At 34.9% G+C, this 17640-nt stretch overlaps 1 protein-coding gene across 5 annotated transcripts in view; it reads right to left on the bottom strand.

The window, feature by feature from the left end:
- Positions 1 to 17640, bottom strand: part of LOC111513297 (uncharacterized) — a 472097-nt gene that overhangs the window by 242012 nt on the left and 212445 nt on the right. For 3 of the 5 annotated variants that reach the window (XM_074173613.1, XM_074173608.1, XM_074173609.1), the window contains exon 2: positions 9199 to 9331. In XM_074173613.1, the coding sequence (XP_074029714.1) occupies positions 9199 to 9331 (133 nt within the window). The remainder of the gene's footprint in view (positions 1 to 9198; positions 9332 to 17640) is intronic. The other 2 variants (XM_074173612.1, XM_074173611.1) reach the window with 1 other exon arrangement.

Below are 17640 nucleotides of genomic sequence, written 5' to 3'. Positions count from 1 at the left end.
CCGCCGATCATGATTCCGCCCCATAGCATTACTGTACCACCTCTGTATGTGTGGACTCCCTGGACGTGTCTCAAACGTTCATTATTTTCAGGTCGTCTCCACAGTCTTACTCGACGAGAATATGGATGAAATCCAAATCTGGATTCGTTTGTAAACAAAACTGTGGCCCAATCATTTGCATCCCAGTTTTGATGTTCTTGACACCACTCTAATCTTCTACCGCGATTGCCCCTCGACAAAGGTGGACATCTAAGTGGCCTTCTGTTGTGGAGATCTGCTTCATGCAGTCGATTTCTGACAGTATCACGACCAATGGTTACCTGGTGCGTCTGCTGCAACACGTTAGCCAACTCAGGTGCTGTGATTGTCGGTTGTCTTCTTGCGGTTAAGACCAAAAATCGGTCTTGAACTGCAGTTGTAGCACGTCCTCGCCCTGGATTTTGTTCGGCTGGACTGCCAGTTTCACGGAAACGCCGCCACAATTGACTGATAACACTTTGGGAGACCTCCAAACGAAGAGCTACATCATTTTGTCGCATGCCACCTTGAAGAAGCCCTAGAGCTCTATTCATCTCAGCCAATGGTAAGTGATGGCGTTCCCTGTTAAAGCACAATATTTCCAGTTTAATTGCTGAGCAAGAACTGCATAGAATGTACAAACTCGACACTTTCAGATTATTTATTTTAGCCGAGAACCTACAGTTTGTAAAAAACTTGATAAAAGATTAGTTACCGTTTTTGCAGGCTTTGTTCAACCCATAGAAATCTACAGGGTGGTCGAGTGTACCAATTTAATCGAAATTAAACAATCTCATGCATTTATTTTTATGATATTTAGTATGTTATAAATATATATATATATATATATATATATATATATATATATATATATATATATATATATATGACCTGCTACAAACATTATGTAACGTAGTTAAATAAACGAATCTATCTATCTATCTATGCAAGCGCTATATAAAATTATATAAAAATATGAATAGGTATCTGTTAGAGTTAAAAACAAAACCTCCGGCTTTAGTTAAAAAGTTATACGTCTACTTTTTTTAAGAGAAAAGTATTTTATTGCACCATCAATGTCTATAGCATCACACACCTCTTGTTCAATAGACAATATAGCCAAATTTGTTAATCTTAGAGTAGTCATTGTCGACCTTAAATAATTTTCCATTGATTTCAATTCCAAAAAACTTCTCTCACAGCTGACATTGCTTATGGCAACTGCAAAAAATATTCACAGCATGATCAAAACATTGGGCAGAGTGTCTTCCAACTTATACTTTACAATAAACTTCAATAATTCAAGTGAGTCTGCGTTAATTGATGTATTTTCGTTGCCTGTAGCAGCAACGAAAGTCCGCAGTCGAAGTTGTTCCAGCTTGAAATCCTGCTCGTCAATTTCAACAGATGCGTCGTATAGATTACATTTAGTGCTGTCTGAATTGTCAAAGCATCACGTACTTTCTTAAAGGAACGTAATAAACAATATTAAAATTAATATATATATACGTATTAGAAGACATTCTCGCTGATTATAAGTCATAAACAATCCAAGCACAAAATAAAATACGGGAAATCCCCGCAAGTCAGTATAGACAGTGTTACCATTCGCTACAAAATATCATACAAAGAAAGGGGATTCTCCGAATTCGTCACAGAATAAGTAATGAAAAATTCCGTGCTCTTTTCAATCGGTCCGAATTAATAGTTGCGTTAGAATATGAAATGGTTCAAATATTTGCAAAATATATTTTATTATTTACTGTGAAATTCTGCCGCCCCTTAAAAAGTGCCGCCCAGGGCGGCCCTCCCCTCCCGCCCCCACTACGCTACGCCACTGCCTGCTCCACGAGGGCGCCCGACCGCACGTTTCATAAATCACCGTCCACCGACGAATTGATCGTCGAATTTTTGTCTCATCCACCATACTCCTCAGATCTCACGCCAACCGAGTACAATCTTTTGAAGCACTTCGATAACTTTCTCACCGGTAGAATCTTTGTAACGAAGACTAGGAAAAAACGGCCTTCGTCCATTTCATCGAATCCCGAGCACATAATTTTTATTCTGACGGAATTGATCGACTTATGTTACGTTGGCAAAAGTGCACTGATTCGAATGATGCTTATTTCGAATGAATTGAATAAGTATTCACTGAAATTATAATCTGAAGTAGACTCATAAAAGCGAACAGAACTTTTGAAACAACCTAATAGAATTACACAGGCGTTCTTCGCAAATAATGAGGATATTCTTTCTATTCTATTACATCAAAGTTAAATAGGGCGCGCATATTTGATACTGATTTACTTCCATTCTTCCTTTCTCGATTATACAGGGTGGCCCACCACATTCGCCTCGGTATTTCTACCAGAAATGAAGAGAGTTGGGGACTAACTTTCAGCACAGGAATATGTGGATTCATGAGGAGCATATTCCAAAATTATTTTGAAACATACAGGGTGACTCGCAAAAATGTTACACACCAAAGTTATATTCTTTCTTATGGAACACTCAGTGTCGAGAAAAATTGCCTCAACATTTGGACACACATTTAATTAAATAACTTCTTGAGGTTGAATGGAACACCCTGTATTTTTGGTATTTTCAACTCAATTTCAATATTTCACTCTTTTTTCATTCCATTTGTTCCATCATAGATTCAAAATCAGTCAAGACATAGAGACAATGGAAATCCAAACTTGTATCATTCAAATATACGTTTATATTGTTAAATTTGATATGAACAGCGTTCATATCAGGTCAACAGATATTCAATTGAATCAGGAGAGAAATTAATATCTTCTTCCTGTACTGACACCTGTCGGATATAATCCAACGCCCTTCGTGGTATTAGCCAGGGGAGTAGTTGTTTTCTGATAGGTGTCAGTCCATTAACCTACTGTGTAGGGTGTTGAGACTGGCCTGAACGAATTGTTCTTTTAGATGATTTGATTTATAGCCAGTCTTCAAGTATGCCCACTGACTATACGTGAAAATCATTGTCTACCATACTAAATCACACATTGATCTCAAAAACAACTGCTTGCACTCCTTTATCTATTCCTGGAACATGTTATTTTTAATGACTGATCTCCGCTGACATTTAAACAGTTTTAAGCTCTAAATAACACAATTAGTTTTGTCTCGTCGAAAACAGGAAGGACAGCTGGCGCTAGCATTGTTAGTAAACACGAAGGAACGGAGATAAAAATGGCCAATGGAAAGGAACTTTATTCACCTTTAGCCCCCACTATAAACACGTAGCGAACGATTTAGATGGTTTAGATTTAGTTGATAGGTTTATTGGGTTGAACGTTGTGAACCTGCACATAAGTAGTTAGTTGTCTGCTTCACATACTTGTTGGCGACACAGTGCTGAGTGTTAATAATCCAGTCATTTAAGCTTAAATTAGGTAAGAATCTCGAAATTCGAGATACCCAGCTGTAAGTCTGTAAATACTTGTATATTGACACCCTAAAAGTTGTCTCAAAACCTACATATGGTAGGGTGTAAGCAACTATTAAATTTCAAGGTCAAAGGTCACAAAAATCGGTTTTTTGCGCTTTTTTTGAAAATATCTCATTTCCTATGGTTTTTTTACTATTTGTATTTATTATCAATATTGTAGAATACAAAATTCTCTACAAATTTTGTTTAAAAAGATACTTTTTCTATTATTTTTGATAAATACATGAATTATTCACAAAGGTATTACAGTTCCAAAATAATTGTTGTATTTGACGGATATTCAGACTACAGTAAGAACGTAAAAGCTATGGAGCAGCAGAGAAGACTTGCTGCACTTTCAAAAACGTATGAAGTTTGTTTCGATGAAACAATGGTTGTACCAGTTACTCAAGAAAAATTCTTATCAAATCGAAATAACAAAGATAAGTTCATCAATATGTTAATTGAAAAATTACAAGCTGCAAATATTACTACTAAACAAGCCAGAGATGATGCGGATGTTCTTATTGTTGAAACTGCAATTGAAGAATCAAAGTCTAAAAAAACTGCAGTTATAATAGGACAAGATATTGATTTACTTGTAATTTTAATTGGGCGTACACTGTCTTACGAACAAGAATTTTTTTTTTAAAAAGTTGGGAAAGGTAATGTAAAAACGGAGATATACTCGACTAAAAGTTTTGATAATTATCCTCATTCTAAAAAACATATTTTATTTCTGTACGCATCAAGTGGCTGTGACACAACTTCTGCGCTTTTTAAAAAGGAAAAAAAAATCATTTTTAAAAGTTTTTGAGAAACTGACAAATTTGGATGAACTAGCTGCAGCATTTGAGGAAGAAAATTGTTCGGCCCAGAGATTATTAGAGAGTGGAACTCAAACCTTATTGGTAGTCTATAATTCTCCGAAATCTGTGAAAAGTCTCGATCATCTTCGTTATATGCATTACGTCAAGTCTACAAAACTTAATAAACCTGTGCAGCTTTCAAATATTCCACCAACAAGTGCAGCTGCTCATCAACATTTCAACAGTGTATATTATCAAGTTCAAACTTGGTTAGGACATGATTTGGAACCCCAGGTATGGGGTTGGGCAATGCGAAACGATTTTCTGGAGCCTATTATGACAATTTTACCACCTGCTCCAGAAGATTTGCTAAATACAATTTTCTGCAACTGCAAGAGTCGTTGTGGTTCGCGATGCGGATGCAGGAAAGCGGGCTTGCAATGCTCTTTAGCTTGTGGCCAATGTAATGGGCAAGCTTGTTTCAATGCTCTACCATATCAGAGCGACATTAACGAAGATGGAACCTTTTACCCCGAAATCATGGAAGAACTTGAGACAAATGTCGTTGAAGACGATAATGAAGACTAGTTTGAAATTTACCAGCAGCCAGAAGACGACGATGAAGGGGAAGAAGATGATTAAAATTATAAATTGTAGTTTTTGTACCCTTTATTCCATTTCTTTACTTTCAATAAAAATAAATGTATTCAATGATATTTTTTAATAAAAAGATTAATTCATAATTTATTTGTTTTTTTTTCATCATGTAAGAAGTTATAAATATTAATTAGGTTAAAATTCAAATATAATTCCTAAATTTTCATTAACAATTCTGCAATTACAAGGGCAGGTAAGTGTTGTTAAATAAATTAATACTGAATAAAAAGTGGATAAGTTAGTAAAAAAATGATAAAATATAATATAATAGTTAATAAAAATTGACAAATATTTATAATCATTGATTTATCGATAGTTCATCAACTATATATGGCGCGTTTTCGACCGGAGGCACCGGTTGACCTAAGGTGATGCTGTGACCGCGTGCACTCCGCCCTTTATCTCGAAAACGGTTCACCGTATAAAAAATTTTTTCAAACAAAATTCGTAGAGAATTTTGTATTCTACAATATTGATAATAAATACAAATAGCAAAAAAACCATAGGAAATGAGATATTTCCAAAAAAAGCGCAAAAACCGATTTTTGTGACCTTTGACCTTGAAATTTAATAGTTGCTTACACCCTACCATATGTAGGTTTTGAGACAACTTTTAGGGTGTCAATATACAAGTATTTACAGACTTACAGCTGGGTATCTTGAATTCCGAGGTGAACTTACTATAATGACTGGACTATAATGAAAGTTGAAACGAGACTGTAGCAGCAGCTGTAGCCCTACGACCGAAAACATAAACTGGGCAAACAAACCTGACTATTTCAGAAAAACTAATAATCTTTAAAAACTGGAAAGTAATTATCTTCAAATTTCACAATGACGATGTGAAATTCAACCGGTGAACGACCAGAGGTCAAAATTTGCCTGTCATATTCACACAGTAACAAAAATAATGAACCAGGTTGAATAGTTTCCGAACGTTGCATATCAGTATCTTCTTCGAACTCGATTATATCAGAAATTATCGTCAACTATAATATAACCATCGAATCGACAGATGAACTCATATACAATTATAAAATATTCAATGTTAGAAGAAACGATTTTGGTCATATTATCATTCGATAGTGAAAAAAACACGTTTCTTTTGATAAACCTTAATTTTGTTACGCCAGATCCCTCTGTATATCGCCATTCTGTATATTAATGTATATTTCACTCCCTCCCTTACACCTGAAATTTCTAATGAAGTGAAACATAATTTAAATATTATTAGTATACATGGTGTTGTTTTTGAGACAAAACACAATGTTCAGAAAAAACTTGTAGAAATTGATGAAAACTGAGTTATTGAGAAATATTGAGAAATAAAAGTTTTGACTAATATCATCCTTGAATGTGACTTATCATAGTCACACTCTATATATTTTAAACTCCATTCATTACCAGAAAAAAATTTAATTGAGAGGGGATATTTTTGAGAGATATTGATTTTTGGGAAAGGAAGCTTTTGGTTTTCTATTTCTTCATCACGTGGGAATCTTCTAAAGATTCCTTCGACTGGGATTTAATCAAATAAGCGAATTAATGTTATTTACGTGCTATCTTCGATAACACGGATGGATTCGCCACATTTCGTGACAGAAAGTCGTAATTTTATGAACGAATAGAGTATTTTTTCTCATAATGTTATCAGTATTTGGTACGGCGAAACATCCGGGTGTCTACCAGTCAGAATAACAGTGTTGTATCTAAGTGAAATGTTACTTCTTTCATCAATTATATTGTGTAGATATCCTGTGAATGATATTCGATTCGATTCCATTACGACTATTTTCTTATAAATCAGCGTTCATATAAAAGTATTTGTTTTGGAAAGTTTTTTTTTCATGTAATTTTATGTTTATATGAAAATAGCTGTTTCTTTCAGTTTGTGTCTGAAAGTTACTGCTTTGCAAGCTCTACCCATCTTTGTATGGAGTTAATTTTTGAATTTGAATGCTTCCTTCCATTCTTTGAAAGGTTCCCTAATTTTTACTATCAAGATGGAGAAGTGGACAGCCATATCCTTTCTTTCCCAGAAAAGAATTGTTTTCAAAAGTATAAAGTTATTTTGCCTAAACAATTGATTCGAAGTTATGGTTGAATTGAGATCAGAAAATGGGTTCATTCGACACGAAATATCTCCTATAGAATGAAGAAATTTTCAGACAACAATGTATTTCCACTTTATATTTATATTTATGTTCCATACATATGAATATACACACATCGGAAAAGTCTAGGGACATTTTTAAAAATGGCAATACTTTTTTTTAGATCGTTTTAGGGAAAAAAAGTTGACGGGTGATTATTAAACGAATGTAACTTACAACAAAATTTATTAAATGGTCAAAAATACTGAGTGCGCATATAAGCAAAACTAAAATAAAAATATAGCTCTTCTTTGGCACCCCGAAAAAAAAATCATAATACAAAAAAATTGGAATCAGTACAAAGTATGGACTCCACGCTGGTTTATTACAGCCCTACATCTATCGTGCATCGACAAAATGAGATTGTCAATGTCTTGTTGAGGTACATTTGCCCATTCAGCGATTAAAAGCTCTCTAAACTGAAACGTTGTGTGAATGTTCCCCATATGCGGAGTAATTCTTCGTTGAAGCATGTCCCACACATGCTCGATGGGATTCAGGTCAGGTGATTGTGCTGGTCATGGCAATACATCAACTCCTTCGTTGGTGAGCCAGTCAGTCACTAGACGCGCGACATGTGGACGAGCATTATCGTGCATTAGGTGGAAGTTTTCACCAACAGCACCAGCAAACGGACGGACGATAGGTAGAAGAATGGTGCCGAGGTACTGTCGAGCTGTGAGGGAGCGATTTGGAAAAACGAGATCGGTTCTGCCGCCGATCATGATTCCGCCCCATAGCATTACTGTACCACATCTGTATGTGTGGACTTCCTGGACGTGTCTCAAACGTTCATTATTTCCTGGTCGTCTCCACAGTCTTACTCGACGAGAATCTGGATGAAATCCAAATCTGGATTCGTCTGTAAACAAAACTGTGGCCCAATCATTTGCATCCCAGTATTGATGTTCTTGACACCACTCTAATCTTCTATCGCGATTGCCTCTCGACAAATCTGAACATCTAAGTGGCCTTCTGTTGTGGAGATCTGCTTCATGCAGTCGATTTCTGACAGTATCACGACCAATGGTTACCTGGTGCGTCTGCTGCAACACGTTAACCAACTCAGGTGCTGTGGTTGTCGGTTGTCTTCTTGCGGTTAAGACCAAAAATCGGTCTTGAACTGCAGTTGTAGCGCGTCCTCGCCCTGGATGTTGTTCGGCTGAACTGCCAGTTTCACGGAAACGCCGCCACAATCGACTGATAACACTTTGGGAGACCCCCAAACGAAGAGCTACATAATTTTGTCGCATGCCACCTTGAAGAAGCCCTACAGCTCTATTCATCTCAGCCAATGGTAAGTGATGGCGTTCCATGTTGAAGCACAATATTTCCAGTTTAATTGCTGAGCAAGAACTGCATAGAATTTACAAACTCGACACTTTCAGATTATTCATTTTAGCCGAAAACCTACAGTTTGTAAAAAACTTGATAAGTTACCGTTTTTGCAGGCTTTGTTCAACCCATAGAAATCTACAGGGTGGTCGAGTGTACCAATTTAATCGAAATTAAACGACCTCATGCATTTATTTTTATGATATTTAGTATGTTATAAAAATATCCCTAGACTTTTCCGATGTGTGTATATGTATGTTCCATACAGGGGTAACCAAAATTTCCCATATTTTTTTTCTCGAGTTTCTCAAATGGAACGTTTTGTATATAAGGCCTTCTAGAATAGTCCAAGCAATTAATTTTCAGAATGGGTTTGATGACGTCATATGTTTTTTTTTGATGAAAGTATGAAAAAGTCATTAAATCAAAGCAGTAATAACTTTTGATTTATTATTGAAGAGATAAACGAAAAATCATGAATCCACTGTAAACGTTCAGTCTATCATTTTGAGCTAGGTAAATAATCTTCTACTGATCAAACAATAAACAAGAGACATATGTCATCAGCTAATTCGATCAGTTTATACAAAATACGGTAGACAAAAAATATAAACCCTGGAGAGGGTTACGATTGACTGAATTTATCCCTGAAGAATGTTTGAAAAAAAAAGCATACGGAGTCAGTGATATTCCTTCTCAACTCCATATTTTCCACGATATTTCAGGTCATGGAAAAAAAATGCGAAAAATAAAAAGAAACTAAATCATAACTTACGCTTACCGCGATTCTTCGCTCCTCGTTCGTTTCTGATGAGAACTTCGTGGTCATCTTCCTCCCAGACTTCGCCTTCAGCTACAGCCAAACTTATCACTACCATTGCCAATACACATAAAGCCAACCACTTCATCTGAAAAGAAAATTAAATTTTCAATAGAAAAATTTCCCTTTTGAAATCACAGAACAAGATGAAAATATTTTACTATTTTAGTATTTTTTAGGAATATATAAACCGTGTAACTGAATAAAATGTAATGTCAATGGAACGAAGAAAAACAAATCCTAGCTTGAGTCGATATGTTCGATTCATTTAAAAAAACAATACATGTTTTCATCAGAATTAGCTGAACGAATGAACTCACTAAGTCACTAATACGAGTATGATGGTCATATTTCAACTATGGAAAATATGTTGGCAGCAATGAAACCAAAGCAAATAGAAGCGGTTATATATTTTTAGCAAATAGTTCTGTATTTAACTCTTTCAGCATTTTTCAGCAGTTATCTTAATTCTGTTGACACTATCTTAGAAAATTTGATATTATATAGAGAATGATTCACTCATTTCAATTCATTTGAAAAAAAGTGAGAATATATGTGACATTCACAGATCTTGAACATAAAGAAATAAAAAAAACCTTTTGTGTCTTATTAAACATATCGTGGTGACCTTGAACATTGAGAATCAAACATAATGGAATAAGAAACTGAAATCAATCTGGATCGAAATTAACCAATAAATAACGATCTTTTTCTTCTTTTTTTAAGGAAAAAATACAAGCACTACTGGAAAATCCTTCAGGAGCTCTCAAAGCAGTGCCTGTGTAAAAATAGTGATTCACAGTGGATTCGAATCGCTGGAGATTAAATCCATTTGAAAGAACGTTCTTAGGAAGTTTATTTCACACAAAAGCCATTCTCCAAATGGAAGAATTCTCAAACAAAGAAGTTATAGACTCCTAAGACTTCTTTGTTTGAGCCTTATAACGATGATCAGCAACAGTCCGTCGCTTATCTCTGATATGTACCGCTCTTGATGGATTCGAATGTGCCAAGTCACTTGAACACTTCCCGTGAAAGTATCTATAGAAGAGAGATAAATCTCCAACCTTCCTTCGATGTTCCAGACCATCAAGGTTGCAAGTGATGTTCCTGTCCCAATCAGGCGGATGACTCGTTTCTGGATGGAATCTGAGCTTTATAAAGTATCAGAAGTTGTTGAGATGTGTACAGTTTTCTGGTTCGGAACAGTTTATTCACAGATATATCATTATATACATTTAATAGAGAATTTAGTTGAACAAACAGACAATATCACAAAAGTCACAGAAGTGACTTGTCCGTGATAACATAAATATGACAGATAATAACAATATAAATAACATATAAATAATAATAATAATAATTGAAATATTACATTTTCACAATGACATGTTGAAATATCTCAATTATGAAATAAAAAGTATTGATATATCTATTAATCCCTTTTTAATAATTATAATCAAATTTGATGGGGAAGGTGTAATTAGATCCAAACTAAAACTTTTACAAAAGAATCAACAGTCGAACCGGGGTACATAGAAAATATTCTATATATTTGTGTACTAATTTTGCTGTAAGATGTTATTTTTCAATTATTTGGTGGATCGCTCTCTGGTTTCTCTGATATACATATGTTTTCACCTCTCTTTTGAATTTTAATATCGATTGTTAAATTTTTATTTCATCAGGAAGAGTGTTGAAAGCCCTTGGACACAAAAATTGATGACTTTTCTGGCCTACTGACTTGCTCATTATCGGTTGGACAAATTTGTTTTTTCCTCTGGTAAGATACGTATGATCCAGATTGAGAAGGTCAATTTTTTTTTGGAATACTGCAATATTCAGCTGTTCAAAGTATATTTGTCTCAGATCAAACGTTTTTGTCTCTTCATATACTTGATCACTGAAGTATCTATTATTTTTATTTCTGTTTGAATTTTATTTTTCAGGTCATACCAGTTGTTGTCTGTATAAAAAAGGACAGTATCATCAGCAAAGCTTGTGATTTTTCCACTCTTTTCCATACATAGTAGGTCGTTGAGGTATATTGTGGATAATATTGGTCCCAGTACCGTTCCTTGGGGTACTCCACATGTAACGGATTTTTTCCGACTCGTTTTCCTCTTGAATTGCAATATTTTCCCTCGGTCTGTTAGATAATTCTTCAATAATTCATATGATGAACCTCTTATACCTATGTCCTCAAGTTTTCGTAGAAGAATGGAATGGTCAACGGTATCGAAAGCCTTCGTGAGATCTATAAATACTGCCATTGATGGAATACCTTTATCTAATGCATTGTATATGTCTCCAATTAAGACCTGAATTGCGTCCTGGGTAGATTTTCCCTCCCTAAACCCGTAATGTGTTATTGAAAGTAATCCATATTTCTTAATGAATTTGCTCAATCTAGGTTTCCAAATTTTTTTTAGTATTTTGGCGAGGTTTGAAATTAAGGAAATAGGTCTATTGTGTTAGGAATCACACGTTAAGTTTTTTTTAGTATTTTGGCGAGGTTTGAAATTAAGGAAATAGGTCTATAGTGTTAGGAATCACACGTTAAAAGGCAAGACCTCGTTAATCCTTAGCTCGCACAAGTTTCGACTTCTGAGGGTTGTCGCTCGTGGGGGTGCGACAGCTGGTTAACGGAAAAACAGATTTTGAATAGATTTTAAACAGATTTTTAAACAGTTACTCATATCAGTTTTATTTCCGCTTTTATAAATAGGCGTGACTACCGACAGCTTAAAGGCAGAGGGAAATTCACCTGTTTCCAGAGATTTATTAATTATAATATTCAATGGTTTTTTTATATAGTCTGTTATGAGTTTTAATGTTTCTGTTCCTTTAAACCGTCGATTCCCGGAGCCTTTTTATTTTTCAGTTCAGATATAACATTTTTTATTTCCTGTTCATCCGTCGGATTCAATAAAATAGTTTTCTCATGACTTTTTTTATGTTCTACATAATTAAAGGGCTTCTCAATTCGTTTTGCTAAGTTTTTGCCGATATTAATGAAAAAGTCATTGAATTTCTCTGCGATTTCAGAAGGTTCGTTTATCATCCTGCCGTTTTGATCTCTAATGGTGTTTTGTTTCTTCACTCTTCTGGATATTCAACATTTCATTTACAGTTTTCCATAGTTTCGTTGATACGTTTTGTTCATTACTTATCCTTTTCTCATAATAATCTTTTTTAGCTTTTTTAATTTGCTTTTCTAGTTTCTTTTTAAACTCTGGAAATTTCCTCTTCAATGTTTCATTTTCCGGGTGTTTTTTTGTGTCACGATACAATCTATTTTTTTCGTTCACGGAGTCAACCAAATGTTTTGTTATCCACTTATTTCTTTTTATATTTTTATGTTTTATCCTAGTGTATTTTGTGCAATTTCTAATACAGTTTTGTAGAGTAGTTATGAATGCGTCTGTCATAGAATTCAAATCCAAGCTACAAAGTATTTCATCCCAATTTACCAGTTGAATTGTTTGTGTTAATTTATTTTCCTGAATTTGCTCATGATATTTGTTTTTACGCTCGTTAGAAGTATTTGGTTTGCCACTCAGAACGATTTGCAGTACCTAGTATAGTATAGTGGTATGTTATAGATGATGCAATTGTTATGGGTAACATTTTATCGAAGTCATTATTTTTTGCTTTGACAAAAAGGTGATCCAGACATGTACTCGATTCCCTTTGCTCCCAAGTAGGAGTATTGATTGCCGAACGAAAACCATGCTCACCAAGAGTATCCAGATAATATTTTGAAACTTGATTATCTGTCAGAAGATCAATGTTTGCATCACCAATAATGAGGCTATAGTCAACATTTTCAGTTTCTTCGTTCAAAATGTCATCTAATTCATTCGTAAAAATTTCAGCATTGGTGGCTGGTGATCTGTAAAATGCATTAATAATAATTTCTTTTTCTTCAAATTTCCCATTTATTTTCAATAAATTGCTACCATTTAACTCTATCAAACTATGCTATAGGTATATTTCTGACTTTATGATTATAGTATGATTATAGTATCCTTAATTGTACAATGTTTTATAACCCTCAATATTATAGATAGCTATATCCGAAACAATGCGAGTTTCTGAAAAAACAATGCAGTCGAAAATTGTATCTATGGTCTTCATAAATATTAGAAATTCATCTAAATGACACCCAATGCTGCAAATGTTCGAATGAATAATTTTAAAGTTTTTTGTTTCGTTTATTTTCAAAATGACACTCGTTTCTTCTGCGGTACTGAGTGGATATGTCTCTAATTTTTCAACTACAAAGTCACGAATATAAGGGTCCATTCAATTCGAAGTAATTATTGAAGTAATTATTCAACTTTCCACAAATACAGGGGTTCAGTTTTTATTGTCCATCTATATGAACCATGATACACATATCTATGGAATAACAACGTATTTTCAAAAAGTCGAACGTTGAATTAGCTGTAAAAAAATCTAGTTTCACTCTAAACGCCTTGGAGGAAAACCAAGGAAATTGTTGAGGTCGGTACACGACACTGGCTATTTGAATGCTTTCAAAAGTTGGGAAATAGCAAAGTGAGGCATGAGAACTATGCACACTGACAAAAGTCCCATTCGAAACAGCTCATTCTATTCATTTTGATAAATTACTGGGTTGAAATTTGAGGGAAGTTTCATCACAAAATTTCCCGCAAATTTCTACCCGAAATCACTTATGTGTATCTAGAAGTGAAAGTGTATCCTGTTAGGTATAAATTGGAGGTTTTAGAGTTAGGAATAAGTTTTGTTTATCTTCTGCAAACAGCAAGTTGGTTGGTAGAACGCGCGTTGACAAGAATATTGCAATTTTGGTGATCGGGAAAGTGCTTGTTTTCAATTTTTTTTGCGCCAAAGGTTTCAGTTTTATCTTTCATTACCGGTCTTCAGACTTATTTTGATTTAGAATGAAAACATCTTCTTGGAGAATTTTACTAGTTGTGACCTCCATTGTCTAATATGATTTGAAATCTATGGAAGAACAAATTGAATTGATATGAATAGCTGAAAACAAATTGTGTCAAACGATAAAACGTGAAATGGAATTTCAATAAAATCAATAAAATAATTAAGATGAAAACGACTACAGATTAAAAAAAAACCAAAACATTGAACAATTGAAAAGGAAATTAAAAATTAAAGAAGATTTCAAACCGAGTTACATCACGACTTCACGATGTTTTGATTATTAGTATCCTCAATCGTCTTCGTGTGACGACTAGACTATCGATATGGATATTCAAAGATCATTCGAAGGCTTATACAAATCACCTCTTACGTCTTTTCGCTTCACCGGTTTAGCAGGAGTTGATCGTTTTTTCCGCTTGTTCACAGGTTTCCATATGTCGCTAAATGCATTGTTAGACAACATATTTGCAGCTTCTTTGAACTTCCTCTTGAACTAGTATTCTTATTTCTAGATGATCTCAGCTTGGGACTACCTGATGTTATGTTGATGAGGACAAACATGCTCTGCTATCACCGATGTGTGTTTCTCTTGTGCTCCAATGGCCTCTTAGTTTCACCGATATATGATTTTCCGCACTCACAGGGTATCCGGTAAATGCAATTCTCGGAATCGCAGTTTGCGTTTTGTGGCCTGGTTTTTGTTAGGCAGCTTCGGAAGGTGTTTTGGATTTGAAGCAAGTTCTGATGTTGTACTTGGACCAAACTCTTCTTTTGCTTTCTGGCAATCCTCTGACGTAGGGAAGGGCAAGCAGTAGTTGTGATGGCTTCTCTGGCTTGTGACGCTCTTGCTGTCTTCTAATCAAAGTCTGTTCCACCATCATTTTGGAGTAACCATTGCGTTGAAGATATTTTTCGATGATGTTTACTTTCTTCTCGAGACCTTCCTTCATATTACAGAGCCCGGAAGAACGAATCACCAAAGTCTTGATAATTCCTCTTCTAGTAAATTGATGGTAGTTGGATTCGTAATTCAGATACTGTTCCGTATGAGTGGGTTTTCGGTATACATATGTTTCCCACTTAGTGTTGGCCATCTTCACCAATACGTCTAAGCATGGCAATTCGTTGTGGACTTCCTTCTCCATCGTGAAGGTGATGGAGGATTTTACGTGGTTGATGTGCTTCAGGAAGGTGTGTATTTCCATGGTTCCATATTATGATGGTGTCGTCGACGTATCTCAACCAGATTTGGGGCTTCTTCAATGGCCACAGTTTTAACCACTCTTTATATATGTTGGCTATAACTGGTGATAGTGGCGATCCCATTGGATCTTCTTGGAGATCAGGAAAATGCTTATTCAAAACAAATATTTTTCTCTAGAAATACTGTTCCACATAGAAATCATTCATTCTCACTTTCTGAACTCCAAATAATCGCAATGTAAATTGAAACAATTATCATTTATGATAGGTAATGAATAAAGGAGTAATGTTGTAAAATCCCAAAGAAACGCCTCGACTGCAGAGTATACGTAAAATTCAGGCAAAAAAAATTGTTTTCCCCCCACCAACAGAATAGGTTAGATAAACTACTCAAAATCAATATAGAAACACATCCTTAAAATCCAATAAGTAAAAAAATATGTATTTTATTTCATAATAAAAACTTCTGGTGTGTACTCTATACTAATTCTTATCATTTTCCATTCGGTTGTTGTTTACTTTTTTTACTTTTTTTGTACTTTTAGCTACAAAATCATTAATATGAAAAATTCTGTATTCAGGTTAACTTTACTTTATTTCGTGATAGGTATTAAATTTTAAAATTTGAACAATGAATGTTGATGTATTGGGTAGAAGGAGGAACACTGCAAAATCGTCTTATAGAAGCTACGGGAACGCGAATTTTTACCCAAATGATACGAAACCGACTTCACGAAGTACAACTCCATCCAAGACGACCTGCTAGAGCCCCTAGATTAACTCCAGCTCATCGTAGAAACTTTTGTCAAGAGCATCGTAATTGGAATTTAGAGCAGTGGGCCAATGTAATGTTTACAGATGAAAAAAAATACATGTTATTCAACAATGACGGACATTTTTGGGTATGGAGACGTTCCGGTGAACGCTCTTAAGATGACTGTGTGCAAGAAATTGTTCTATGTGGAGGTGTATCGATAATGGTATGGGCTGGTATAACTTTGATAGGACACACGGACCTTGTGGTATTTCGGGAAGGGACTTTAACCGCTGTCCGATACATAGAGGAGATATTGGAACCTCATAATATGGGCGCTGGGTTCATTTCACAACAAGATAATGCCAGGCCACACGTAGCTAGGGTCGTGAGAAATTTCCTACAGGAGTACAATATTAAAGTCATGAGATGGCCAGCTAATACTCCGGATTTAAATCCTATTGAGCAGCTCTGGGATGAACTGGAAAGACGTTTGAAGGATCATCAACCATTCCAAAATCTGAACCAAGTTGCAGATGTTCTTTTGACGATTTACGGGCAGTTACCACAACAAGTAATTGAAAATTTGGTGGAAAGCATGCCTCATCGTTGTGCCGAACTTCTTAGAGCCAAGGGTGGACGTATTCACTATTATTGTACATTTTCTTAATTTTTTTCTGAAATAAATTTAATTTGTTTTCGACACTCATTTGTATTTCTTTTTAATCGTATTACCAAACAGCATTTTGAGAGCAATGTAAGTTAAATTTGATAAAAGCACCTGTAAACTATTTTATAAATGTGAATGTTTGACAAAATAATACATATTTTTTTACTTATTGCATTTTAAGGGCATGTCTCTATATACATTTTGAGTAGTTTATTTTGAACGGAAATACTTATTCTCATCAGGTAAAATAACGTATAACAATTGGAATTGCGATTGCAATCTTTATATTATACTAATAAAAGAGTACATCCCGAACATCTTGAATATTGATATATCCCAAACAATATTTTCTTCATTTCTATACACTTTCTATTATTTTCACATCAAATATTTCTGATGTTGAATCGTTGAACTGGAATGCACTCAAATTGACAGAGGATGACAATGCGAAAAGGGGATCCTCCCCGTTGAAACAAAAAACCACAACTCCCTAATCGGCTCGAACATCTGACATTCCAATCAATACACCTGGTATGCTTCCGTTTGTTCTTTAATTTGAGACAGGTTAGGAGTTAATCTAACTTCGAGGGCTATTTAATGCCGACCGCTCGCAATACAAATTAACGAGGTCGCTTTATAAATCTACAGAATGGCTGGCAGGGAATCTGATAAAACGGGAGCTCCATCTTTTATCTCTGACTGACTTGGCGGGTCGTGCAGTGATCTCTTTTTTTGAGGATTTACGTCGGTGGGGTTCAGAAATTACATCAATGTTATTTCAAAAGGATTGCTTTTATAGAGTATATAGTAAGAAAAACGAATATTGGGTGTATTTGGT

Source organism: Leptinotarsa decemlineata, unplaced genomic scaffold (assembly GCF_025532065.1).
Source record: "Leptinotarsa decemlineata unplaced genomic scaffold, Ldec_3_MD MMD2_tig00000251_RagTag_RagTag, whole genome shotgun sequence".
Lineage (NCBI taxonomy): Eukaryota > Metazoa > Arthropoda > Insecta > Coleoptera > Chrysomelidae > Leptinotarsa > Leptinotarsa decemlineata.
Note: the sequence above shows the minus strand (reverse complement) of the source record. Positions and strands in the feature narration are given on the sequence as shown.